Here is a 27,922-nt window from a genome sequence, read left to right as displayed (position 1 = left end):
CGGAGTGAAAAGGAGCTAAAATTGACGACATCAGCTGCATAGGTAGCAGTACAGTAGATCTAATTTACAGTGTTCATGACTTCATCAGCCAAGGATTCAAGCACTTCATTCTTTTCAGTGTAGATACAGTGACTTTACAGTTTGCTGTTACCAATGTGTTACAACTGCTGTAAATTTCTCTAAGAGCATTCATGTTATAAAAGGTGTTCATGATTTAAATTATTTCATGAATATTTAAATGTTTGTAATTTATCTCTAAATGCTGGTGTAGAATTTTCTATTTCACTTGTGATTTAGATCCACCTTGAAAGATTGTTGTGCTTGGTTTAAATAAACAATGTGATCCAGAAGGTGCAGGAAGCCGGTAACTGATTTTGCAAGAAGTGTGACTAAGTTATTAAACTGCTTAAAGGAATATTTGTTTTCATTTAGTACATATATAAAAACAGGAGTGTAAATATCACCATTCAAAAACTTGTTTTTCATATTTTGATATAATAGGCTATATATTCTAAGCCACTTTGGGCAAATTTCCACTAAAAGAATTAAAACAAATGCAAAGAAACAAAGTAATGTGAGTGGCAAGAAATTAGGGAGAGGCTGAGCTGCTGCCCCGAGACGTGATGTCTGCCAGTCTACATGACAAAGTCTGCTCTCAGACAGTCCCGTTGTACACGCTGACCTGATTCACCAGCGGGAGCTTGTTTTAATAGCTCTTAAAGGCTCTAAGTAGCGGGTCACACGTGAGTGTATGTCCCAGACAGGTTAGATCACGCGCTAAACCTGGAAATCCCATTATCGCATATTATAAATACATGTTTATGCTTAGTGTATGCATGCATGCTGTTCAAGGGCTACTTAAGCTGTATGAATTCCTTTCAATGGGTAGATAATATGAACCAATTTACGTAGATGCTCACAGTAAGCAACAACAGACTGTGCTCAGACATTTAGACACATACAAATTGTGATCTATTTACAAAACGGGCTTTATTATACAGTATTAGAGCAGAATCGGCATGTGAATGAAACTATTACTTCATTACCAAGGTGCCAGCCGTACAAAGGGCTTCATTCGGTATGTCTGCGTGGGGGGAGACCAGTCACGATTCTGCTCGTTCACTCTCTGCCATTCACTTTTGCGAGTGACCTGTATTTGACCCAGAAGGTATCATCTGTTCACATGCTGAAATAACACTATGTGTGCAGAAGTATGAACTACAACATAAATAAATAATGAAACGAAGGATCATCCAGGGAGCTGTGATGGGAAAGGTCACGTGGGCTGCAACGAAGATGCAGGATCAGGCCTGGCAGGTGTTCAGCACAGAGGCCTTTCTACGGATATCTCTCAGGAGTTCTTGGACCTGGGCATCCAGCCCATCCAGCATCTTTGCCTTCTGGGCGAGCTGGTCTGCATCCTGCTGCAGCGAAGCCTCACGATCTGAGAAGAAGAGACATCGCACGATGTTCACCACAAAACCGCCAGCCCCTGACCCACAACACCTTCTGTCTATGTCACACAGTACTGATACAATGTAACACAAAGCCAACTTCCCTCAATCCCCCTACTACTCATTCTAAAATGCCTTTTACCTCTATTTATTTAGCAGACACTTTTCTCCAAAGCAGCGTCCAATGAACTCTACGCAGTGTTATTAGCCCACACACCTAATTCACGAAGGTGACTTACACTGCTAGATACACTACTTACACAATGGGTCACTCATCCATACATCAGTGGAACACACTCTCTCCATCACTCACACACTATGGGGGAAACCTGAACAGCATGTCTTTGGACTGTGGGAGGAAACCAGAGCACCCAGAGGAAACCCACAGAGATACAGTGAGAACATGGAAATGTCACACAGACTGAGCAGGGATCAAACCCACATCCTCTCACATCACCCAGGTGCTGTGAGATAGTAGCGCTACTCACTGTGCCACACCGCAACAGCAACAATGCCACATACCTGCCAGGGACTTCATCATGTTCATGGTCTCCTCAATGAGAGTGGATGCTTCCAGCTGCAACTTCTGCAGTCTGTCCCCAGGTTCTGCTTCATTCTCTCCACCACCTGCTTCCTTGGCCTTCTGCCTCAACAGCTCCAGCTGCTTTTCCAGTGCCGGCAGATCCTGCTCTCTCACGAACATGCAGAAACCTCATTAGCACAACGCTGAAGAGGCACAGTGTTAAACCTCAAACTTTTATGCGCTTCGCTCATGGGGTCAGCAAGACATGCTGATAGAAAAAGTCTCATCCCGCCTCGAAAGAATGACTTGCTTTCTGACCAGCTCACCTGTGCAGCAGCTGAGGCCTCTTGCTGGGCATCCTGTGCTTGGTTTTGGGCGTCTTTGGCTAACTGATCTGCGCTCTGCACCAAGGCCTTCAAGTCATCCAGCTGTGGCTGCATGGTGTCCACCAACCCTGCCACCTCATCCACTGTCTTCAGGGCAGGGTCCAGCTTCTTCTCAGCCTGTGAGCATGGTGGTATTTATCCACTGAGTACTTTTTGTCCAGTGCAGAAAATATCCTCTCATAAATAGAATGGTTTTTAGATTGTAACCATTTGTGTGGTGCAAACTTAACAACATTAGGATTCGGGCCGCAGGGTTAGTCACGACTGTGGCGTGCGTACCTCATCGATGTTACGTTCAGCCTTCTTCAGCTCATCCAGGCTCTCCTGGATCTTGGTCTCCAGGTCCTTCAGTACGTCCTCTGCATTGGACAGGTTTCCTAGCAGGTCACCCACTTTGTCCTCCACTTCCAGGGCATCATCTCTGCCATGATATGACATAATAAATTCTATATGTAATAAATCAAATCAAACACCTCCCTTTGTTACAGAGACACATTTATTTTCTAGTCTTTTGTATGGATACTACAGGGTCACCCCCTCTACATGACTCCTAACTCTACCCCAGTGAAATTCAAAAACATCTGAAAGTGATTAGTTTTTTCTTCAGAAATATCTTGTCAAACGGTAAGAAATCAAAAATATAACATAGTCATAAACCACACAGATCACCTCAAACTGCTTGTCCCACACAGGGAGCCGGAAGCCTAACCCGGCCACACAAGGCAAAAGGCTGGAGGAGAAGGGGTCACACCCAGGACGGGATGCCAGTCCATCGCAAGGCTCCCCAAGCGAGAGTCGAACCCCAGACCCACCGGAGAGCAGGACCCGGTCCAACCCAGTGCACCACTGCACCACTGCCCCGCTATACCACTGCACCCCCGCTTAAACACAGATACCTCAAACTCAAATCAGTAGCACAGCCACACATGCTGTCAGAAACAGACCACTGTAAAGCCAATAAACATTATTTTAAGGGCGTAAAATTCAGTAGCACACTCTGTGGTTACCCATTGGCACTACAGTCATCGGGTTTGCCTGTTATTCAGCTTCATATAGTGCCTGAACCATAAGAAACTTCGAGAATGTGAATTACCAAATCACCTATACTCTGCACACATGCCAGATTTTTTATTAGTTTTTGTCTTTGCTAAATCTATAAATGTAAAAATAATATGGAAAATACAGAAAATTTGAAGGTGGCACCCCATACAGTTGGTCACCCTGAGGTTACCCATGTTGTACTCGGAGGGATGGTACCTTTTGTGGATTAGAGCTGTGATTGTGCTCAACATATCAAGAATAGAAACCAAACAGCAGCAGTACGATACCTGGCGGTCTGCGCCTTCTGCAGCAACTGGCGGGCCCGTTCGAGTTGCGGGGTGGTGCTGTCCAGGATGTGGGAGCTGTTAGGCAAGCCGGCGGCAAGGGTTCGAATGTCCTCGACTTTACGTTTCAAAGCAGCCAGACTGAGAGGCAGCTTAGTGTTGAGAACCCCTTCGCTGATTTCTTGGATGACAGCCGGATCTGTGAGAGGATCTGGAACAGCACATGCAATGCTTATCTCTGTATACACATGCACCAGGTCAGCACGGGCATGAGCCATCTTCCCCCAACCGAATTCCTAAGTGCACAGAAATGGTACCTTCCAAGAAATTTCTTAGCTCCTTCACATAGTCTCTAGTGTTCTTCATGTCTGCATCCAGAACGTCCCGAGCTTGTTTAATTTGTTTAGCCAGATCATCTGCAGTCAGTCTCACATTATTGGCCGAATCCTGTGTTTTTTGGATCTGTAAAAAAAAGTGCCGAAGAATTATTCACTCATGAATGTTCTCTGAATAACATATAGACAGTTCAATGTAGACTGTAATATGGACCGTTTTCTGTCGCTAGTGATCCCATTAAAAATTGGGAAGCCCATTTAAGTAATTATAAAAAATAGATTATCACCTTTCAACCAAATGTTTCCCACTCATTATCAAAACTGCTACAGTTTAGGAAGTTATGATCTATAGACCTTATTTGCCTGAAATGTACCACTGTTATGTGTTCAGATGCCCAGTGCGGAATATCTTAAGAAGACATTTCAATCAGATTAAATAAACCATTATTTATAATATATGACCAGAATACAATTCAAGGGTTAGGCAAAGCTGTCGTAATTTGCCCATGACGACGAGAACGATATTATTACACTCTGTCATACCTGTTCTGCTGTCTGTGCAATTTTCCCCGTGAGCTGCTGTAACCTGGATTTCACCTCCTTTGCATCCCCCAGGGCCTTGGTCCCCAGGGGCAGAGCCCCAGTGCAGCTCTGCTGTTCGGTACAAGCAGCATCCTCAGGAGCAGGACACAACTTTCCGTCACACTGCTGTGGGGTGCAGGGTGTCGAGCGAGTGCTGCCACACACCTGTAATTTACTTACAGTTATGATATTGTCCACAGGAAAGGAAAAGTCCTATGTTGCAACGATCATGGTATTGCTAAATATAAAGAGCAAAGTAAGCCACAGGAGTTCAGGGTGTGACTCGGAGAGCCATGGTTCTGAGTACTGTTCTTAGTCCCGTACCCTGCAAACTCATGGAAAAATGCTGAGTTGGGGCTTCACCTGCTTTGCAGTTGGTGTGAGGTTGGGCCCTGAGGCCAGATCCTGATCCAGTTGCTTCAGGTTCTTGGTGTTGGTCTGTTGGACATCTCGTTCCAGAGCCAGGGCATCACCACGGGCCCCGGCGGCTTGCTCCAGCAGTGGCTGGGTGGCCTCTGCAGCCTTCATGGCAGCAGTCGAGTCCTTGTAGGCTGCCTTGATAGTTGAGAGGGCTCCTGTGAAAACAAATTGTGAGCTCAGAGTGCATGAAGACCTTAGGTGAAAAGGAATGACTCTGAAAAAAGAACACAACTCCACTGGGCTTAAAAGCTCCAGCCAATCATTTGGACAACTGTTGGCATAACCTTGGGTTGGCACATCAAGGGGAAATGCAATGCTGGCCAATTCATACCTGAGTAGTTAGTGGTCTCGTTTCTCTTGGCAGCATTTTCCTTGTCGCTGTACTCCAGGGTCATGGACTGCATGATCCTATCTAGCTCATCCAGTTGGCGAGCCAAGGCCAAGGCTTCGGAAGTGCTAAAAGTGCTTGGATCCAGTCTTTCTGCCTGATCCCTGCAGTATATTGAAATCAGAGGCCTCATTTATAAAATGTTTGTACTCAGGGATTTGATCATAAAGTCTATGAATTTGAAAACACGTGTAAGTCATAGATGTTGGATTACCGTGACCCTGAATTGGACAAGTGATTATTGCCGATGAATAGATTAATGGGTAAAACCACTATATCTGGATTCAAAGACTGGCCAATACAATTGGAAGATGAAGAGACACAGGTTTCACAACTCCGCTAATTTGCTGATTTTACTCATTCTAATTAAAGTAAATCACGTGAATAAGGGCAGAAGAGCACCAAATCACTTTAAAATATTTTGACTGAAGCATTACGTTACTCATGCAAAACGTAAGACATTTAACATTCATAATTAATGTATTTCTGAGCATGTAACTCATGAAGACGGCAAGCAACATGTCGAAATCCTAACCCTACCTGAGTCGTTGTGCTTCTGCAAGAACCTCGTTCAAGCGGTAAGTAGACTGAGGCGGAAAGACGATGGAGCCTCGGGTCTGAGCGAGGACATCTTCCATTGCCCGTATGCGAGAGGCCAAGCTTGGGTGGATGGTCCCAGGCAAAGCAGAAGCCCGAGAGGAGATTCCCTCTAAGCTCAACGTCAGGTTCTGCAGTTGCTGGTCCAAGGTGAAGAAGCAGGCAGGGCAGACGGGGCAGAGCGGGTAACGGTCGCAGTGGCCGCGGGCACAGGTATTGCAGAGAGAGCCCGTCACACCCAGCAAACAGATACAAGCGCCAGTGCGTTTGTCACAGCGGGCTGTGCCGCTGCGATCACAGTTGCAAGCTGGGGAAATAAGGCACAAAATGAATTTATTACAATTATATTCTAATAATTATTATTACATTATTATACTTGTTGTGTATAGTGCTCCCCTATTATGTGCTCCACTTTAGTTAAATACTGTGAGTTAGTAGAGGGTATTACTGCAGGACAGGGTACCCAGACTGAGAGTTTTCCTCTGTAAAAATGTGCAGTGGACCATAATAGACCGGACAGTATAATGTCTGGTGGGCTGCAGAAGAGAGACTGATGTGGAGTGAAAGCGGAACCCATGTGTGTATCTACTTAGTAAGTTTTCAGAATGCCGTATTTTACATTTTTCCTGAGAAGTTGTTTTGTGTCCTTTTATCAGCAGTACCTACTATATTCTTTTTACACTTCAACACATTTCAGTGTCTTACTTTAGAAAATCTGAATGGTGCGATGAAACTGCCTTTATTCCGGTAGCAGCATGTCTTTGTCGGTAAGTGTTCTAATTGTCAGGTGACCAAGGGGGCAGTTCTAGTTTATAATGACATATATGTGTGTGTTTCAAATGATCTTTAATAAAATTATTAAGGTACTTAAAAATGCAGATAAATTCGATTTTGGTTTAAATAGAATGTGCAAAAATCTTTTGATGTTCAGAGATTCAGCCGAAGGGACATGAGGGTGCAAGCAGGTGAACCATGGTGTATTTAGACTGAGGTGAACACATACGTCGACAGCCGATGCGACGGTCTCCATAGGTCCCGTCTGGGCATTCCGTGCAGGACCGTCCGCTAAACCCTGGCCGGCACTGGCACTGACCAGTCAGCTGAATGGAATAAGTGAAGGGTTAGCACCGGCACTCACATATCATAAATAATTACATAAAGTTACCAACTTAATTTTTTCCTTCTTCATGTTTCTATATCTAAAATAATTTCCTGCCACATATCCGCATGTAGGGGGGCACGGAGGCGCAGCGGGTTTGGCCGGGTCCCACTCTCTGGCAGGTCTGGAGCTCGAGTCCCTCTTGGGGTGCCCTCCGATAGACTGGTGTCCCATCCTGGGTATGCCTGCCCACCTCCAGCCTTACGCCTTGTGTTGCCGGATTAGGCTCCGGTTTGCCGCAACCCCATTTGGGACAAGCGGTTTCAGGCAGTGTGTGTGACATCTGTATGTGTACCGTTATTAATTTAGAGACAGAAGTCTCAGGGCTGCTGGACAGATTGTTGTCTGGGGATGCCAGATGCCCCAGTGCTGGACCAGGGTGACTACCGCACTTTGATTGCACTCATATTCATATGATCAAGGGCTGGAGGGCTTTACCTGGTCACAAGAGGAGCCGTATGAGTTGTTGGGGTCACAGTTACAGGGTTCACACCCTTCAGGGGAACGCAGATTCCAGTGGTTGGGTGCACAGCGGTCACATGCCAACCCAAGAACTTTGGGAGGGCAGCTGCACTGCCCCGTCACGGAGTCGCATGGGCCATCGAAGTCGCAAGGGCATTCTACACGTAAATGCACATATACATGTATATAAACATGCAAACTAGGACAGAAGATGAAATGGTGAAACTTTTTCAGATACCCTTTTTCTAAAATGAATGGAAACGTACCTGTGAAATTAAAATTATACACTTACATTAAATCAGCGATGTTGTTCGTATCTTATTTTGGCAACATTACTGAAAATGTGTTCCTTAATGGTAGTGTGATCGGGGAAGGGAAAGGTGTAGGTATTGGTGCCATCTGGGTGAACATGTCAATAAACATCTAGGTGAAGGTAAGCCGTCAATTTCCGGTCACTCACTGCTGCAGCCCAGCGGGTTGTCAGCACTCAGCCCATAATAACCGGACTTGCATCGGTCGCACCGCGCTCCCTCTACGTTGGCCTTGCAGCGACAGCGTCCCGTTTCTTCATCGCACTGCTGCCCGGCCTCAGCCCCCGCAGCGCTGCACTGGCACTCTGAAAGCCAGACGCAGTCTCTGTAAGCGCACGCTCCCATCTCCAGGTGCAAAACCAATCTGCCCTGCTCTTATTAACTTGTACGTTACAAATGTGTGCCATGGTTTCGTGCGGAGAAAGTGCACACGAGACATAACTGCATACGTATTGCCAGAAGGATATCTTATGGTCACGTACTCCAGTATGTACTGCTACATGGAAGAAAACAGCTGGGGGTGGTCAAGGCCTGGTGGGATTGAGTGTGTACTCACCGAGACAGGCATCGGGGCGGTTCATGGCACTCCTTGGGTTGCGATAGTAGTTGGGGGCGCAACGGTCACAATGACGCCCTGCTGTGTTGTGAAGGCAGCCTTGACACACACCGCCGCTCCTCCGCCCGCTGGCCTCGTACACCACGGGGTCAAATCTGCAGCGCTGGGCATGATTGTTGCATTCGCAGCCTGCAGAGGGCGAGAATTATGAAAAAAAAAGCCTTTTAATCACATATGCATAATATGTCAGTCCAATGTCTGTGGACCGATGGTCGCTCTGTGCGTTTGCTGTTCAGCGAGTGAGACCCACGCTGGCAAGTGTGTGTGTGGCCTTCCTCAGATGGTCTCCAGGGGAGGTCATTGTAGAGGTCCTCACAGCGCTCACAGTTCACTCCCGCAGTGTTGTGCTGGCACTCACACACTGGATTGACCTACACAGGCACATGTAGTAATACTCAGTCACACATGTACGTTCATATGCAGCAACAGCCTAATTAATAAAACAACAATAATAATCATATCAAAAACCGTAGGCTGCCGCGGTTAGAGTCAACTGACTGGAGGTTTTGTTAAATGTGGTTAAATGTGAAAGATATGTCACCCCTATGGAGAGGATATCTTCAAACATTTCACATTTAACCTCCACAAGATGTGGTCACACCCTGACGATGCTTCCAGCAAGAGAAGCGAAACGTCGGAACCAACGTCCCATACGCGGATTAATCCAGAAGAACAAAACCTTCAAAAATAATAATAGCACTAAATCTGCTACTTCAGTTATGATTTTTCTTTATCTTCAAAGACGGGTTGTAGTTGGCTGAATTGGTCAATGAGATAGGAAGTACCAAGTATATAGTTGGTTATATTTTAGAAGGGTGTTGCCGGGTAGGCTCCGGTTCCCCGCGACCCCGTATGGGACAAGCGGTTCAAAAAATGTGTGTGTGTGTGTGTGTGTGTATTTTAGAAGAAGTGTGACTTTTAAAACTGCTTGAAGGAATATGTTTCTCCATGCAGTGCCAATATTAAAAGTGAGGAATCCAAACATCACCATTCAAGCCCTACTATTACATTAACGGTCATTCTTTCCAGGGTCATTTAGAGGTTAATTAACTCAATTTAGATGGTCAGATTGACACCACTGTGAGATGGAAAAAAAAACTTAGTGTCCAGCAAGTGTGTATCTCTGCTACAAAACATCCAATGCAAGCAGCGGTGCCGTTGTACATAGCAACATATCTGTCGTGGTGGTAAAGTAACCAGGTAACAAGCAACAAACCCGTTGTACGACATAAAAAAGGCCACTCCATGAAAAAGGTCTATATTCTCATAATTTGGTGGTTTCAGTACCAGGCTGAAGCAGTGCTTGTTGGTAAAAGTCTGGGTCTGTATGTACCTGTGAGTGTGTCCACGTGTGCGCGCGTGTGTGTGTGTGTACCTGTGCGGAGGGCAGCTCGTTGGTGGATGTGTCTGGGAGACAGTGGCTGGCATGACCGTGGCAGAAGCAGGCACCCGTCACCCGCATCTCCTTGACGGCGTAGAAGTGGCTGGGCGAGCGACCAGCAGTGTGGGGCACGTGGCCCAGATGGGTGAGGTTTACGCGCAGGTTGGTGAAACCGGACACCGCTAAAGGACGAGAAGCAGAGTAACCGATCATGCTATGAAGCCGTGAAGCGGTCTTTTTTAAAGATATGATATCATCTAGTATGAGCACCCTACCTTCCACCTTCCGACTCGGAGGGTCGGTGAGTGCTGAGAACTGACGCAGGGGACTGAAGTAGATCTGTCGGGGAGAAAAGAACATCTTGCTCCTTATGCGTACAGCACACAACAATTCGATAAGCATAATTGAATAAAAATGACAGTAAGTCACATGTTCAACAGTGTGAGCCCCTTTCTCCCTCTGACAGAAACATGGGAGCTTTCAGTGAGGTCTCAGTTCAGTGAGTCAGTCAATCAGTCAGTTCCCCATGAGGAATACGAGGGCAGAACTCACGGTCTGGTCCTTGTACGGGTTGCTTGGCAAAGGTGGCAGCGCAAAGCAGTAGGTCTCCCGAAGGCTGCTGGGCAGGGCAGTGCTCACGTGCGGGAAGGCTGAGCTGCAGTCCGCTGCCATGTACAGGGCAGGCTGCCAGGTCTTCCCAAAATCCGTGGAGCGCTCGATCACCAGGGCATCAGGCCGGGGTCCCTGGTAAGACCCCGCGAGGAGTTTTTACCACAAGTGAGGCACAGGGCCGAAAGCAGAACTCCTGGCTGGACACCTCGTTTAATTCAGAAGTGGAAGGAAAAACAGCAGAATTTTTCCCGATTTGTTTTACCTTGAAGTCCAGCATAAGGGTGTCGAGCTGGAAGATGTTGGGTAGGTCCAGCTGCAGTGTGACGGGGCTTACACCTGGAGAAGGTACAGACAGTCACATGCAAAGTGTTTCCACAAACATTAACCCCCTGTTTGAGTGGTACTGAATATTGACAGTGAATATGAAATGAACGAGACATAAAGTAATATGGTGCAAAACATATCTGGCCTCAGAAAGCAAAAACAAACTGATCGTCATTTACAAGCTCCTACTAGGTGAAACAGTATGTAGCAAAGCAAGATGCGATTAAAATTGTTCAAACGCACATTTGAGATAGTTTTCATCTATTTTCAAATGTAATTATGCTTTTTTTGCTGTGAGTACTGTATTACAGCATCGCAGTGTAGTTTTACATACAAGTTAGTCATAATTACATATAAAAAAGCATAAAGACAGTCTGTTACCGCGATCACCTATTTACGACCCCTTTCAAAGGGTCATCGTTCGTGAGAATTTATGGCAATAATAAGAATATCTTAATGCAGAGGATGTTCTCATTCTCACCTTTCTGGGACTGCCACCACCTGTTGGGTCCAGCACTGGGAAGAACGTTCTGGATGGTGTGAGCATTGAGGCCTAAGGGGTTCCGTGAGTCACATGGGCAACACTTCATCCTCCACTAAGACAGAGAGTGGGAAAACTCGAGCTCACACAACAGCACCACAGTGACATACGGTAAAGACATTTAAACTTTTTTGATTTAACTTCCAAATAAAGAAATAAAAACATTTTTAATATGGTTGCGTAGTGAATCTCAGCAAAACACAAGCACTTGTACACTAAATATAACATATTTTCCATTCCACACCATCTGAAACTGCTTGTCCCACATGGGGTCGCGGGGAGCCGGAGCCTAACCCGGCAACACAGGGCACAAGGCTGGAGGAGGAGGGGTCACACCCAGTATGGGACACCAGTCTGTTGCAAAGCACCCCAAGCGGGACTCGAACCCCAGACCCACCAGAGAGCAGGACCCAGTCAAACCCACTGTACCCCTGTATCCATTCCACATCCTTGCTCCCATTTATTCATACATCCATTCATCCCTAATTAAGGCGACAAATAGCTTCAGTGCGGTTGCACAGCTTCTTATCCTGCCAGGCTGTAATATAGAGGCTGGCTTTGAAAGCGGATTTCTTCACTTTATAGCAGCCTCTGGAGGATCCCCACGAGAATGCTGCGTGATATGCGCCAGCCAGCTTGGCAGCGCCAGGAAGCCAGCTATGGTCAGAGAGCTCGGCTGAAGGCTGACGTCCGATTAAAAGCTCCAAGCACTGGGGGAGAGGTCCTCACCACTGATGCCACTCAGGGCTGTCAACACTGGCTTAGTGTCCCACCATCTGTCCCACCTGACAAATGCTACGTCATTTCAAACTGTCAATGAATAGAAGCCCGCCAATAATTACATACAGACTAAATAACCAAGGAAACATTTTTGAAGGGAGAGTCCTTTTTAAATATCTCAAAATCTTCTCACTAATCTGCAAGGAACGTGTTTTGTAGGGACCAGTATGTAGTGAGTCGTGTCTATATCACCACTGTTAGTGTGTAGGAATTCAAAATGCACCATAAATCTCATTCACGCCTTAACTACAAAACTGAGTCATGCCGTAAATACTTCAGCCACGTTTGCCAGTTCAATCCTTTGTGAAATAAGATGTTCACTGTGGGGTCCTGGCATGAGTGCTTAGTTACTGTACTTGCAAAAGAGAGCAGTGTAGGACACATTGTAAATAGGGTCCTTTTGAATCATGGCCCAATGCTGTCTTGGCACTCTGGATGCCCCAAGGAGCTCCTTGCCCTCTCTTTATTCACCCTTACTGTGATGGCAGTTGATCGAAAGTAAGAAGTCTGAAAGACTTCTGAACATAAAGAAATGCTCTAATTCATTGCTTTAATATGAGTCTAAAATAATCGGTTGTGAACTATCTGCAAGTCCTTCAGTCAAACAACATTTTGAAAAAAAAAAAAGGATGGAACTCCCCCACCCCTTCAAGGAACAGAAAGCCATTGTGTGCCTTGAAAGTGCCACAACAGGCTCTTTCAGGTCTTACATGGTACCAGATATCCAGGTTTTATGTTTTAGCTGAATTCTTAATGAATTAAACCTTGCCTATTCATGTTATGTAGATATTAAAGTGAACATTTCAGCAGACGGCTCAGAATTCATTTTCCCTTTTGTCATTTTCAAATAACACGTTCATTTGTGTGTAATCATTCATTTGTGAAAATTAAACACAGCAGAAAAAATTACTATTTATTTGAATTCAGATTACTCTTTCAAAGCACTACTCCTCAGAGTTTTTTTTTTCTCCATTACTGGCAGTCCACTGTAGAGTTTCAAGCTGATTTCCAGTATTGTGCACTACATTTTTGTTAAGCAATTTATATTCCAAAGGTCAGATTGACTCCATTTTTGCAACAATTTAATTTTTCTGAAGGAATGTAATGAATTAAAAGTAGCATGGGAATTAAAAATACAAATTGAACATTATTTAAAGGTTTTTACCTTTTATTCCTTTCTGAAAATGTACTGTTCTACTGGGATTTTTTTTTAAAGATTTTTTAACACTTCCAGAAAAAATAATACCGTACTAGCACAAAAATGTAAAAAAATCTGCCTCTAAGTATATTTGAATGCACCCAGCCTTATTCTTATATACTCTACTGCATGTACACTGTAGCCCTTTTATTGCTTTGCATAAGCAAAATTACAGATCTAGTGTGGAAAATCCAGTGTTGTGAAATAATATTGTGAAATGGATCTTCTCGTTTATGATGGTTTCTGTAGTTTCTGGCTCCCTAAGAGGAGAAACACTGCAACATCTGACCTCTGACATTGGATCTAGGCCACTTTTCAGATGGTCAGTCAGCACAGAGAGCAACGCACTGGACACTGCTGGACATTGTGTGTCTACCACTCATTCTGCTCGCCTTTGGCAAAACTGCTGTGCACCACTTCTGTCAGCACAAAGGTTTTACACACACACACAGTCTAAATATGTGTGGAAGGTCCTACCTGCCCCACAGGTGTGCAGAAGATCTCACTCCCAGTCAAGCCACAGGTAGAGGAGGCTCGCAGGTGATTTCCATTCCCCAAAAGGAGGTCCGTGGTAGGAGGGTAGCAACTACCAAGTTGGCAATTCTGTTGAGCATCACAAAAAGCAGCTAGAGCTGCAAGAGAAGATAGGGGATTAGTAGAGCACCCATAATGTCTACATACCAACCGACCAACAAACCCCTTGACCACAGTAACTACTCCTTCCCCTCCACAGTAGTCATAGCTTCACATTCGATGCCTTACAAAAGTATTCACATCATTTAACTGAATTTGAGGTGGGGTGCAGTGGCGCAGTGGGTTTGGTCAGGTCCTGCTTTCCAGTTGGTCTGAGGTTTGAGTCCCGCTTGGGGTGCCTTGTGACGGACTGGCGTCCCATCCTGGGTGTGTCCCATCCCCCTTTGGCCTTGCGCCCTGCGTTGCCGGGTTGGGCTTCAGCTTGCCGCAACCCTGCTTGGGGCAAGTGCTTTCATACAATGTATGTATGTAGATCTAAATTTAAGTTTGTTTGATAATTTTAAAACCCTAAATAAGAACAAAAAGAATTATATTGTTTTCATGTTAGGATTTTTTAAATAAACTGAAACATCCTGTTTGCATAAGTATTCAGTCCCTCTTCAGAGGCAGCTCCAAGTTTAAACTATTAGTTAAACACTATCTTTATTGAGAAATTGAGAAGCCATCACCAGTATGATCCAGCATTCTGATACAGTGGCATGCGTTCAACTACTTCATGACCCTACCCAAAATCCAGGTACTGAACCATTGACTGAACACTTTTTTCAGGAGTCTATCTCTATCTCAACTGCTTTCTTTGAAAGTGCTTATTATTTCCACACCGACCAACCCCCTCGATCAAGGTGACTGCAATATTTACAAAGCAACTAGCATAGCACTGACATTATCTAAACACCCTTTGGTGCACAATTTCACAATACCCATAGCATCCACCCATGGACCTGTTTATGTCCTGCTAAGCCTTGACTTGTTGGTTTCACTCCACCCTGAATGCAGTTTTCACTAAATGTATTCTCAGCATGAGTTCAGACCTCAGTAAGAGCTCATGGACTACTTCTAAACTATCCCCTCTGAACACATATCCATACCCAGAAATACCAAAACAACAAAAAAAAAAAAAGAGGTGGAGAGATGCTTCTGCAAGTGTACATACCTGCTAGTGATATCAGAGTCCAAAGCTTCATTTATTCCTCTTAAAAAAATCCTGCAAACAAGTGTAAAGGCCCACATTTGAGAGAAGGTATGGGATGTGGACAAGAAAATGATCAAACAAAAGCACATCCAGAATGAAGAATGAAGAGCTGCAGTGAACAGTCCAGGCCAGTAACAGAGCCCTGTGATATAAGTGGGCAACGCATACAAGGGAAAAGTAGACGAGATGCAAAACACAGGTTCCGACAGAGAAGCTGAAAGGACTTTTCCGATGTCTTACCTCTCTTGTATCGGTCCTTCTCTATATGTGACTTAGTCTGTTTTTGCTGACAGTCCTAGAATCCAAACCTCCTGGTGATACAGTCTTTTTATACAGACGGACTGACCTGGCTTTGAGTGATACAGTATGCGTCAGAAGTACGGCAGACAGACACGCCTTACCTCTCAGCCACCACTCCCTTCTAGTCATCAGTCAGCGCACACTTACTGTATGTCGGTTCAGCAATCCACACAACGCTGGGCTGAACGCTCGGATCGAACTTGGTCAAACTGGAAAGAGGAATAGCTTCTTCATACACAGCACTGGAAATTTTATTTTGGCCTTCTGGAGATGCGATGGGTTTATAACAAGCAGTAAAGGTTAAATCCGCCCACACACTGAATCGCTATATTAAAAATCAAACTATAGATAATCTCAACAGAAAAGTGTGATAAAACCCTCAAAAAATCACTTGCTTTAGTAAATTTATAACTCTAGAATTTGTAACTCTTCTCAGTTGCTACCAGCTGACAGGTATTTGAGCAGGTGAAAGGGGAGCACCCATGCGCTTGAACAAAGTACCCAACTCAAAAGATCTAAAATGCCCATTTAGGCTCAGGGAACTGTGACTGTGTTTTGACAAGTCTGGTTTTAATAAGAGGGAGGATGGTGGTGCGGCGGGTTTGGCCTGTGCCTGCTTTCTGGTGGGTCTGGGGTTCGAGTCCTGCTTGGGGTGCCTTGTGATGGACTGGTGTCCCATCCTGGGTGTGTCACCTCCCCCTCTGGCCCTATGCCCTGTGTTACCCGGTTAGGCTCCGGCTCCGGCTCCGGCTCGCCATATGCAGCTTTAGTAAGAATAAATCAGATCTGCCTAGCCCTGATAGTCATCCTTCTTTCACAACATCAGTATGTTCTATCATGGAAGTCCATCCACGAAGCACCCCTGCAAGACTTGACCCACACCGTATGTGAGTGACCCCATATGAAGACCCCCCCACCCTTTCACACGCACTGGTGTTATATGGCTACGTGAACGTCCGCAGCACAGAGAAAACCTCAGAAGAGAACGGCCCGGTATTAATTCTGCGTGCTGGCGAACAAGGCGCCTGTGTCAGCTGCGGTACGTCCGCCAGGTGCGAAGGCTGCTTTGGGTGGGTCCGGGCGTGCGTTTCGTGTTTTCGTTCTCTGCTCCGCGTCTCCTTGGCTGCTGCTGCGTCCGCACATGCCCTTGTCTGCACGCAGCCGAACCACAGACAGACGCAGGAATGAGGTTTTATCACCCCCACCCTCCTCAGAGACAAAAACTGTGCTCGGACACAATTTATCTCATGTGTCTATGAACTTAGCAAACACAAACACTTTGACACAACATACTCGTGCAGCGTACCCTTACACCAAAAATACAATTATATATTTATTTTATATAATATATATATTATAAATGTATTCAAGGGATCAACAACTGTTCAGAGATTACTTACGACAAGTGTGAGTACAGAATGTTTATACAAGTATTGTTTGTTATTTGTATGGCGTTTGCTGACACAGGAAATGATGCCTGACTTTACTTGTGCGCAAAAATGCTGCCCTGAGGCTACCTTTGTTCAGCCTGTTGCATTCTGACTAACTGCCAGTAAAAGGTGTGTCCTCAGTGAGTCACGGCTGACATGCTCTGCCCACATTTCCGTAGCTTCGTTGCCTTGGAGATGACTGAGAGGTATAATTACTGATAAGGAAAAATACAGGCACCAGGATATGAAACAATGGCAAAAGGGGGGCAGAACACAAGTGCATTTATAATTAAGTGATGAGATTCTGAACAGGAAAACACATAAAAGACATAAAGGTAATAATGATATAGGAGGGACAGCTGATAATGTAGTGGTTAGCGCTACTGACTTTGGCCCTCAGGGTTGTAGGTTTGATCCTAGTCTCCAGCTGTACTGCCCTTGCGCAAGGTACCCTAAGTTACTCCAGTAAAAACCACCCGGCTATATAAATGGTCAGTAATTGCGAGTTTCTTTGAAAAAAACTGTCAGATTTCATATTGAGTATGAAATCTATATTTCATATAGAGTTCACATACTTCATACAGCGCTAAAGCCACCAAGGAAATCTTCATGGTAGCATTTGACACTTGGAGAAAAGTGGGGTTAAAATGTATGGAAAAGCTATGAGATACAATCTGTTGCTGAGGTTAAAATAGTGGCATCACCTGCAAAATTTGTGCTGGTTTTTTCTTGAAGGTCAGTTTCAGTGGTTAAAAATAAGCCTAATTCACACCCTCTACCCAGTAATAACTACCCATCTACTTCACGTTAGGCATTACAGCAGTCGTTCTCCTCTCAGTTTCGACATGAAGCTGCCATCCCTCGTCTCCTTTGCTGCTGGGTAAATGTTTCGGAAGACGTAACAAAATGACTGAATCAAAAAAACGAGCGCTTCTCACGAAAAATAACCAAATGAAACGAACTTGTGACAGTAATCACAAAACCCCCACAAAGCACGAAAGCTGTCAGCAAGGTCTTTATTAGTCATTGGCTCTGTCTCCTTGTCTCCCACTGCTGGGTAGTTACTGTGTATTGATTAAAAACTAGCATGTGCATTGTTGGAGGGGGTGTGGTGGCATAATGGGTTGGCCTGGGTCCTGCTCTCCGGTGGGTCTGCGGTTCGAGTCCTGCTTGGGGTGCCTTGTGATGGACTGGCGTCCTGTCCTGGGTGTGTCCCCTCCCCCTCCAGCCTTCCGCCCTGTGTTGCTGGGTTAGGTCCTGGGACCCCAAATGTGACAAGCAGTTCAGACAAGGTGCATCATCATGAGTGTGGTCTTGTTCCTTCACTCTGCTTGCACACTACATATGCAGTACATAACATTCATATCAGTCACTTACAGTTGAAGGAGACTTACACATGATCACAAGGTATGGGTAACCAGACAACTTTGTGCTGTAAGCTTTATAAGACATGCAGCATTTTATCCCAGGGACATCGAAGGAGCCCTGCAGTTGAAATCTAGCCAGTATATTCTTTTGTTCCAGGTAAAAGAACTGAATAAACCTTCCAAAGCCTGAATCACATTGTTAGGATGCAAGACAAACATTATTAATTTTTGCATTAACATGGACAAATTACCAATTTTTAATAAGGAAAATATTACCCAACTGTAATTAAAATATTTATTTTTTAAGTGGTCCTTAAGCAAGGGTATTATAGTCAGAGATGGGGATTGAACCTGTGACCTTTGGATCCAAACACAGTAACTTTAAACACTATACTACTGGATGACACCTTTAATGTTACTCAGGTCTGGGACTATAAAAACTGGTAAACAAAAAACTTTAATAAATGTAAGCAGATTTTGCTGTTATTCCTATCGGCCGCTTCTAAGAGTGTAACGGGAGTCTGTAACCAAGGCAGTAACCAGGCCTTAAACAGCACTGGGTGGAATGATAGTGTTTATTTGATTTCATACTCATAGTCATAAAAATGACCAAATAACCACAAGCAATGTACAATCAAAACATCTATTAAATTAAATATTATAAAAGAAAATGAAGAAAGCCTACAAAATTTCAACAAAACTGGAAGTAAAACAATAGGGGGTGCGGTGGCGCAGTGGGTTGGACCGCAGTCCTGCTCTCCAGTGGGTCTGGGGTTCAAGTCCTGCTTGGGGTGCCTTGTGGTGGACTGGTGTCCCGTCCTGGGTGTGTCCCCTTCCCCCTTTGACCTTACGCCCTGTGTTGCTGGGTTAGGCTCTGGGACCCCGTAAGGGTCAAGTGGTTCTGAAAGTGTGTGTGTGTGGAAGGAAGTAAAACACAACATTCACCATGTATTCAGTCATTACTTCTTATTGCTTGTCCTGCTGCAGAATTGCAGTGGCTGGCAAAGATACCCTGGACAGGTTGCTAGTCCATTGCAGGATAGTCTCACACACGTACACACACAGAGTGGGGAATTTAGAGTCACCAATCCACTTGACATGGACGTTTGGAGTGTGGGGAGGAAATGGAAAAAATCCTACAATCAAGTATAAAGTCCCACATTTGAGAGAAGATATATGATGTGGACGTCACATTTTAGAGGAAATTTTTTCAAGAGGAAAGCCATGCGAACACAGTGAGAACACGCAAACTACACATAGACTGAGCAGGATTCAAGTCCATGCCAGAACATACAGCCTAGGCACCGGAAGGCACCGGTGCTACCCACTATGCCACCATACCACCCTACGCACAGTACTGTAATGAAAATTCAGAAAAAACTAAACAGCAACCACTCTCAATACTACACTAGCACTAACATTCACAACTAAACACAACATCGTCCAACGACTCAAAAAAGCCACTGTTGTCTTTAGTGGAGCTCCCCAGACTAGCATAAATGGCGCTGGTTTCTTAATAAAGAATCCTTCCCAAGCAGAACCATCAGTTTGGCAGAGGGCCCTGTTGCCTAGGCTACAGCCAGACATACCATTTTTCCTCTACACAGTGCTTGGGGAAAAGGAATAAAGCCCGTTGAAGGAATAAAGCCTTTTTCTCACGGCCAGAAATGTTCAGTTTTTAGAGAAGGAACTTTTATTCAGGAGTCACACTTTAATCTCACACTTGACACTCCCCAGAATGAAAGATATTAGGAGACAGTTTCGTAATACAAATAACACTGAAATATCACTATGTAAAAAAGATTCACCCACTTCATTCGATTCCTTCTTAAACCACCCCTGGCAGCTATTACAGACAATATTAACTTTGAACACAAAAATGGAGCAATGTTTGCTCACTCATCCTTGCAAAATTGCTCTTCTTCTTAGGGAATCTTATTCAGGGGGCGTGGATGGACAATGAGTCTGAGGTCTTGCCACAGATTTTCAACGGAATTAAGGTCAGAACCCCTGGTGGGCCATTCAGACACTTTGTTTTCTTTATTTTAAGATGTGTTCTTTGGATCATTGACCTGTTGAAAAACATACTTCTTCCCCAGATTCAGTTCGCAGAGGACTGTCAGCTTTTATCCAGGATTTGTCTGTCGTGTGTTTTTTTCCAGTTGTTCCCACAAAGTAAAACAAAACAATACAAGCTAAATATTTCAGTTTGAAATAATGAACACCCCAACCAGAGCACCCCTAAAGCAGTACACACCATCTAAACATTCCTTTAAAACCAGATTGCGAAAACAATGCTTCAGCATAAAATAAGACACATTAAAATCAAAACTTTCTGTATAAACGCTACAAACCATCTAAAGGTTTCATCAAAATTATAAAATATAAAATTAGAACACCTCAATGTACAATAATGAACATTAAAGAAATTCAAAGAAAAACTTTACGAATCATATAAACACTATTCAAATCGCAGGCAAATTAACGGAAGCATGAAGTCAAGTATTTTTTAAGCATATTGTGTGTATTGTATAGTACTGAGCGTCTTATAACCGGGTTGTGAAGTCCTCCGACGCTCCCTGAACAGCGTTTCAGATGCAACGTTGTCATGGCGACGAGACCAGAACAGCGCAGCATGCGACGCAGCGGCCTGTAGGCTATAGCACGGACTTGGCACATGAAGGTTACTGCTTCGGCCCCACTTCCTGAAGTAATCTTGAGCAACGTGTTTTCCCTGAATTGCACATCTCTAAATGGGGGGGGGGGAATAGAGTAAGTCGCTTTTGATATAGTCACTGGCTAAACAGACACACACACACACTGTCTGAACCACTTGTCCCATTTGGGGTCGTAGGGAGCCAGAGCCTAACCCAGCAATACAGGGTGAAAGGCTGGAGGGGGAGGGGACACACCCAGGACGGGACGCCAGTCCATAGCAAGGCACCCCAAGCGGGACTCGAACCCCAGACCCACCGGAGAGCAGGACCCGGTCCAGCCCACTGCGACTGGATAAACAATGAATTAATATTAACATGTCCAGCAGGGGACATTCTACTGGGATCCACAGCACTTGATTTTGGTTTTAAACCAACATACACAGCAGGCTGGTGGTACAGTCATCAGGAACATTTAAAATTAAGCTGTATTTTTTTTATAAATACTTCGGTCAAGGCGACATGATAAGTTATCATAAGGTGGGCTACGATTGTTTTAAACGTTTACATCTTCTGCTGTCAACAACTGATATTATGTCGATATTGAAAATAATTTATCAGTATGCAGATCATTTACATAACATCATTTATTTTTAAATGATACATACATGATGATTATTTTAAATGATTTTTAAGGGGGGGCGCGGTGGTGCAGTGGGTTGGGCCGGGTCCTGCTCTCCAGTGGGTCTGGGGTTCGAATCCTGCTTGTGGTGCCTTGCTATGGACTGGCGTCCCGTCCTGGGTGTGTCCCCTCCCCCTCCAACCTCACGCCCTGTGTTGCCGGGTTAGGCTCCGGTTCCCCGTGACCCCGTATGGGACAAACGGTTCAGACAATGTGTGCATTTATTTTTAATGTACACAGGACATATTCATTTTAAATGAGTGCCTTCAGTACACGTTCTTCTTTCACGTGTTTTTTTTCCCCGCTTATGATGTTTTCACACCTGTTTATGATTTAACGAGGACGTACAGCGATTGCACTGATGAGAGTCTGTCTTTCAGTTGTAGTGACCCTGTAACTGTTCGTCTAATTCGACTTGCAGGGTAACATCACCCTATGCCGGTCTGCTTCTGCGATCTCGGAATTTCCTTACAATTTCACTTCCACCGGGTGCTCCGGATTCCTCCCACAATCCAAAGACATTCTGTTCAGCTTTCCCCATAGCGTCTAAGTGACACAGAGAGTGTGTGAGAGTGTGAGTGTTTCACTGATGTATGGACGAGTGATTCAGTGTAAGTATTCTATCCTGGCAGTGTAACTCACCTTGGTGAATAAAGGTTTGCGGGCTGGTAACACTACACAGTATCCATCGGAAGTCGCTTTGGAGGAAAGTGTCTGCTAAATAAATAGAGGTAAAAGGCATTTTAGAATGAACAGTAGGGGGACTGAGGGAAGTTAATAAATGTAAATGTAAATTTCGACCCCTTTCCGTCGCGAACGCGCCGCCTTCTTTCCTGAACATTCATCTGACGTCACAGGTGGGCGTGTCCCCGTCCCTTTAAACACGTGTGCGGCTCTTCTACGGGCCCCGCTCAGCGCTGGGACGCGACCGTCGGTGCGGCAGGCGCTCCGCACACCGGTCTGCGCGGTCGGTATTGCGTTCATTTTCCATTTTATAACCGTGTCGTGCAATTTTGACACGCAGACGCGTTAACTGCTGGCGCACATGCTCGCTTTTTCTATTAACTCTCTTAGGAAATTATTGTTTCAGCCTGTGTGTGTGTGTGTGCGCTCACCAGTATTGCATGAGAACAAGCGAATTTGCATGGGTCTTGCTTCTGATGATCTAATGTAAAGGGTAATATTTGTGTACTGTCTGAATTAAAAAATCTGTGCATGTCAGGAAGGGGGCAGGTGCATTATGGGAATAAGCATGTGGAGGAGAGGGTGGCATGATGTGCAGCTGCAGTGCAAGGAGCTGTGCATGATTAAATGGGTCGTATGTTTGGCAGAATGGAGACCGTGCAGGAGATCCTCCCGTTTGCCAGGGAGATGCTGGGCCAGGGGGCAAACCGACGCATGTTCAGAGTGTACTTTGTGGGTGCCGCGGTGGCTGTCCTTGGCACGGCGCTGGGCTTGCTGGAGAGCATCTGCCAGCCTTTCTCCTTTGATGAGCCGCTGGATGAAGAACTGAGCCGGCTGGCGCTGCGTGAGAAGAGTGCAGCAAAAGAGCAGGGGCAGAACCTGGAGGAGACTGAGGCCTTGACGACTGAACCTAAGAAGCTGGACATGCAAGTGGGGAATGGAAGGAGAAATTCAGCCAACAGGCTACATGCCTCCTAGAAACAGCACCAAAAGTCATCATTGCACATTGCCTCCTGTTTATGAGAGTCGTTTATATGCCTGCGGTGGACTCTTAGTCCAAGATGTTTAAGGTGCACTTTGTATGATTGAGGGTGGAAACAAGCGATGACACTGAGCTCTGGTCCATTCATAAAAAACACAGTTTAAAGAGAGCCGGAATTTACTGCTGTACCACTGGTGATCAGCTGCATTGTCTTTTTTTTTCACTGCTCTTTCTCTATTTCTTCCAAACAGTCCAATCAATTAACATTTTGTTTAAACTGAACTTGCACTCTTTCTCCCAGCTCCTACACTAATATACTCATGTACACAAGTAATTCTGTCTTGTCTGTATGTTTCCACAGGGAACCAGATCTGTTATTAGACATAACATTTATTCCCTTCCTTTCATTTACCACTTAAGCTTTGTAGTCGCATTGGAAGCAAAGAGCACAGAATGGAATTAATGTAGTACATTTGCTCCCTGCCTTACAAAATTAATAGGGACTGGTTAGTTACTCAAAAAAGTATGTAAGGTGATATGACATGTTGTGAGCCAGGGGCTTGTCATCAATTCTACATGCAGCTGCTTGTGTGGGCACTGGAAAAATGGGACAAATGGTATGGGACCAACTGACTGTACTTCGACAATCACGTGTCTGTATCTCTCTGTTGGTGAAATTCAGTTTTGTTTATTCTGAGCTGTACGTCGCTTTGGAGAAAAGCATCTGCTACATGAATACATGAAATTTTCTCTTTGCTTCCCCACTCTCTTGAAAAACGCAAGGCTGTGCTTGCCGCTCGTGATTTCTATCTGTCCATGCATCAGGTAACACTGGCACGCGATACAAATTGGAACTCTAGCTCCTTGTCAAAAATGTTTGTAAAAGTCTGCTACTTGAAAAATTGTAATTCGTATAACTGACTGTATTAGGAGCCTGTCAATTATTTGGCACTCTAATTTCTTCAGCCGAAAAAGGTTTCAAGTAGACTTGAATATACAAGAAGCCAAATTTTCTATACTATATTGCACAATATAGCAGTAATACATACGTATAGTTTATATTTTATGTATCATATTGTATAGATAATGTTTAATAGTGATTAATGCATTCTAGCATTAATTTGTAAATTAATGAAGAATAATTAATTAAAAACCTTTTTTTGGCACCAGTGGCTTTGTTTAAACAGCGTGGTGAATCCTTGCGATCATTAATATGAAAGTCATAATTTGGGTAATTACGAATCTTTTTACCTGGCAGAATCAAACATTATAGTTTTGACTTTGACACTGCAGTCGCAGAGAGCACTAGAAATATTAAATGCTGAAACAATGCTGCTTTATAGTATGTGAATCTGTTGTGTCCCTTAGTTTTACCATGAAATAGTTATTTAATGAGAAGCAGTTTTTCTAATCTGACATGATACGTGTGTAATGGCTAATTCTGTACGTTTCTTTATAAGAAATCATGTGTGTAATAGAAAAAAACAGAGTGGTGCAGGTGGAAAAATAAGTGAACCACTAATTGCATTGGTTAAGCCAAGTCGGTAATAAGAATCAGGTGTGTAAATCATTATTATTTTTTCATAGGATTTAAGATTTTATTTTTAGTTTATTTTAATATTTTATATAACAATAATGGCCCTCCCTATAGGGGTTGCATACTTTCAAGCACTGTAAATGAAAAGTCTTTCTGGAAAAAGAAAAAAAGAAAAAACAGAGTTTGTACATTTTCTTAGTCTGTAAAGTATCACACCATGGAATTAATTCCAACTAAAATATTTTACACACTCGGATTACCCAACAGTTGTTTTTATTAGAAAAATGAAACAAAAATACAATTTTTATATATGTAAAAACTAATTTTGAAGAGTCATTGACAACAATTAATCTGGACTCTGGAGAATGACAGCACTATTACACACAGAAAAAATCTCGGTGCAGTGTATAGTTTTTTATGTTTCCTATGTGTATAAAATCTATACGTAGGAGGCTAACTAGTTTGCGTGGGTTCATTACCCTTTATTTATTTCCAGGTGTTGTGTGTACAGCATGATCCTGAGACAAATTAATTGCAATGTTTGTAAATTCACATACACATAAAGATTTTTCAAAAGAACAGAATGCAATAAAAACCATGCATGGAAGAAGGCAGCTATCGAATGCGTTTTTATACAAAATGTTATTTCTTAAGGGGGGTGCGGTGACGCAGTGGGTTGAACTGGGTCCTGCTCTCCGGTGGGTCTGGGGTTCGAGTCCAGCTTGGGGTGCCTTGTGATGGACTGGCATCCCGTCCTGGGTGTGTCCCCTCCCCCTCCAGCCTTGCGTCCTGTGTTGCTGGGTTAGGCTCCGGCTCCCCACGACCCTGTATGGGACAAATGGTTCAGACGGTGTATGTGTAATTCTGATTTTTTTCTCACTTACAGTCTTTGTTGAATGTCATCCAGAACAAAAGAATAACATTGTATACCCTAGTAAGACCTTCTTGCATGTTCCTTCTCTTTGTTCCACATCTTACTTCACAATTATTCACTTTCATTAACTGCTTGTCCAGATCAGGGTCAAGGTGATCCAGTGCCTATCCTGGGGTCACTGGGGGAAAGGCAAGGAATTGTTCATCCCAGATAGGATGCTAGTTCATTACAGGGTAGCCACACACACATACACTTGCTCGTCCATTGTCAACAACCGCTTGTCCCAAGCAGGGTTGCAACGAGACAGAGCCGTACCCAGCAACACAGGGCGAAAAGGGAGCAACAGTAGGTTGCACCCACACACCCAGGATGGCACACCAGTCCATTACAAGGCACCCAAAGCAGGGCTCAAACCCTAGACCCACCACCCAGGGGATATCGGCTGAACCCGCCAAACCACCATGCCACCATACCACCCTCCACACACATTCACATTACTTGAATTTAGAGTGTCCGTCTCACCTAAAACATCTTTGGCTGTGGGAGGAAACTGAAGCACCCAGAGGAAACCCAAGCAGACACGGGGCAAACACACACACACACATTTTCAGAACCGCCTGTCCCATACGGGGTCACGGGGAACCGGAGCCTACCCGGTAACACAGGGCGTAAGGCCGGAAGGGGAGGGGACACACCCAGGACGGGACGCCAGCCCATCACAAGGCACCCCAAGCGGGACTTGAACCCCAGACCCACTGGAGAGCAGGACTGTGGTCCAACCCACTGCGCCACCACACCCCCCCACGGGGCAAACAAGCAATCTCTAAACAGAATTCAAACCTACACCTGAATAACCCATCTGCTGTGAAGTGACAGTACTACCTGCTGCACCACCATGCCCCTCTTCACGTCTTACTTATTGCCGTCTATTCCCTGTACCGTGATGACAGAGTGAATTATTTGTTCACAGGCAGTGATAGTGCAGCTGACATTTTAATATTTACTTTTTAATTTTCGTTTTAAATTCATTTTCTTCTCAGTAATTTTTTACATAGTTTTGCAAAGGCAGTCATAAATCTTTAGTTTAGGAATGGAGTCCTGAGAACTTCTCCTGAACCAGAATTGCGGTACATCTGGTAATTTCCCATTAATTTAAGCTACATTTCTGAGCCCACAAAAGCTACATTTTTATCCAGAATGTTTTAAATAATCAGAAGATCATATAAATAGAAACAAACTCACTTAAGGTACTTGATTCTAGTTATCATAATTTCATACAATATTATAGTATCATACAGTTCCCTGTAATACTGGACTATTTTTTTTTAGTATTTTCCCATTTTCATTCACGTTTCATTATTTCTTTTAATTCAGGGTCTCCTATATCAGGGTGTATTGGCCAAATGACATGTGTCCTAGTAGAATCCTGCACATGAAGCTGAGCATGAGTGAGAACTATGAGAACATAATCTTTCCATACTGTACTTGTAAGGTGCTCTGAAAGGGCTACACTGCCCCCTACAGCTTTGCTCTTGAATTGCAGCTCTGTTTGGTTGCTCTAATGTACAGTACTCTTTATTCAGTGCATATCTTTGGATAGGTATCACACTTAGTATGAAATTGCTAGTATTTTCTCCTAGAGGTTCACATACTTCTTCCATCCTCACTGAGTCACTGACTGACACACTCACTCACTTTTGTTGACCGCTTGTCCTTTTCAGGGTCGCGGAGGTCCGCAGCCTCTTCCGGAATCACAGGGCACCGGGCTTGGAGGGATATGTCCTGGTTGGGACGTCGGTCCATTGCAGACTTTTTCCATCTTTGACCTTGAATATTTAAACAATTTTTAGTTCGGGCGTGACACTATACGGTTTTCTCCGTGTTATTTGTTTAATCTTTTTTTTCATTGACTCATATGAAGATCAGATTACATTTTAGAAATAATTTATGAAGAAACTGAGGTTATATTTCAAGCCTTTCAGCTTTTAACAAAACACGACTCCACCAGACTACAAATTAGGCCTGTGTGAATCATCATCTGTGAACCGTTATATTTCGGTTTTGTAGTTATAAATGCAACATACATGCTATTTATAGTCAACAGAATGTTGAATTAATTTCCTTTATCCCTGGTCTACGGCAACTGGTCATGTCTGTCTTTCGTCTGCACAGCTGTAGCACTTTGAGCTGAAATTTTCAAAACTATGGCATAAATAAAAATAGCTATTTTTTTGGTAACTGGCTAGCTGCGACCATTGACACATTTTCTTAGTCTTATCGTAATACATGGAA

The 27,922-nt window shown here is 44.2% G+C and overlaps 2 protein-coding genes across 2 annotated transcripts; one reads left to right on the top strand and one right to left on the bottom strand.

Moving 5' to 3' along the window:
• Positions 1 to 1,103: 1,103 nt before the first annotated feature.
• On the bottom strand, positions 1,104 to 15,456 carry lamb3 (laminin subunit beta 3). Its single transcript, XM_018751080.2, has 23 exons — positions 15,361 to 15,456; positions 15,082 to 15,132; positions 13,872 to 14,026; positions 11,357 to 11,471; positions 10,814 to 10,887; positions 10,492 to 10,683; positions 10,215 to 10,278; positions 9,934 to 10,121; positions 8,809 to 8,929; positions 8,499 to 8,687; positions 8,092 to 8,247; positions 7,608 to 7,789; positions 7,014 to 7,110; positions 5,954 to 6,317; positions 5,357 to 5,517; positions 4,969 to 5,180; positions 4,567 to 4,770; positions 4,006 to 4,150; positions 3,692 to 3,899; positions 2,643 to 2,784; positions 2,304 to 2,480; positions 1,977 to 2,139; positions 1,104 to 1,444 (listed from the first exon to the last, which is right to left on the bottom strand). The coding sequence occupies exons 2-23, from the start codon at positions 15,110 to 15,112 to the stop codon at positions 1,305 to 1,307; spliced, it is 3,480 nt and encodes a 1,159-aa protein (XP_018606596.1). The 5' UTR covers positions 15,113 to 15,132; positions 15,361 to 15,456; the 3' UTR covers positions 1,104 to 1,304.
• Positions 15,457 to 22,465: 7,009 nt separating this feature from the next.
• LOC108933636 (G0/G1 switch protein 2-like) lies at positions 22,466 to 23,553 on the top strand. Its single transcript, XM_018750812.2, has 2 exons — positions 22,466 to 22,520; positions 22,885 to 23,553. Exon 2 carries the CDS (start codon positions 22,886 to 22,888, stop codon positions 23,213 to 23,215), a length of 330 nt encoding a protein of 109 aa, XP_018606328.1. The 5' UTR covers positions 22,466 to 22,520; position 22,885; the 3' UTR covers positions 23,216 to 23,553.
• The last annotated feature ends 4,369 nt before the right edge of the window (positions 23,554 to 27,922 follow it).

This window comes from Scleropages formosus, chromosome 16, assembly GCF_900964775.1.
Source record: "Scleropages formosus chromosome 16, fSclFor1.1, whole genome shotgun sequence".
Classification (NCBI taxonomy): Eukaryota; Metazoa; Chordata; class Actinopteri; order Osteoglossiformes; family Osteoglossidae; genus Scleropages; species Scleropages formosus.
The sequence above is the reverse complement of the archived record's forward strand: the minus strand, read 5'-3'. Positions and strand labels throughout refer to the sequence as shown.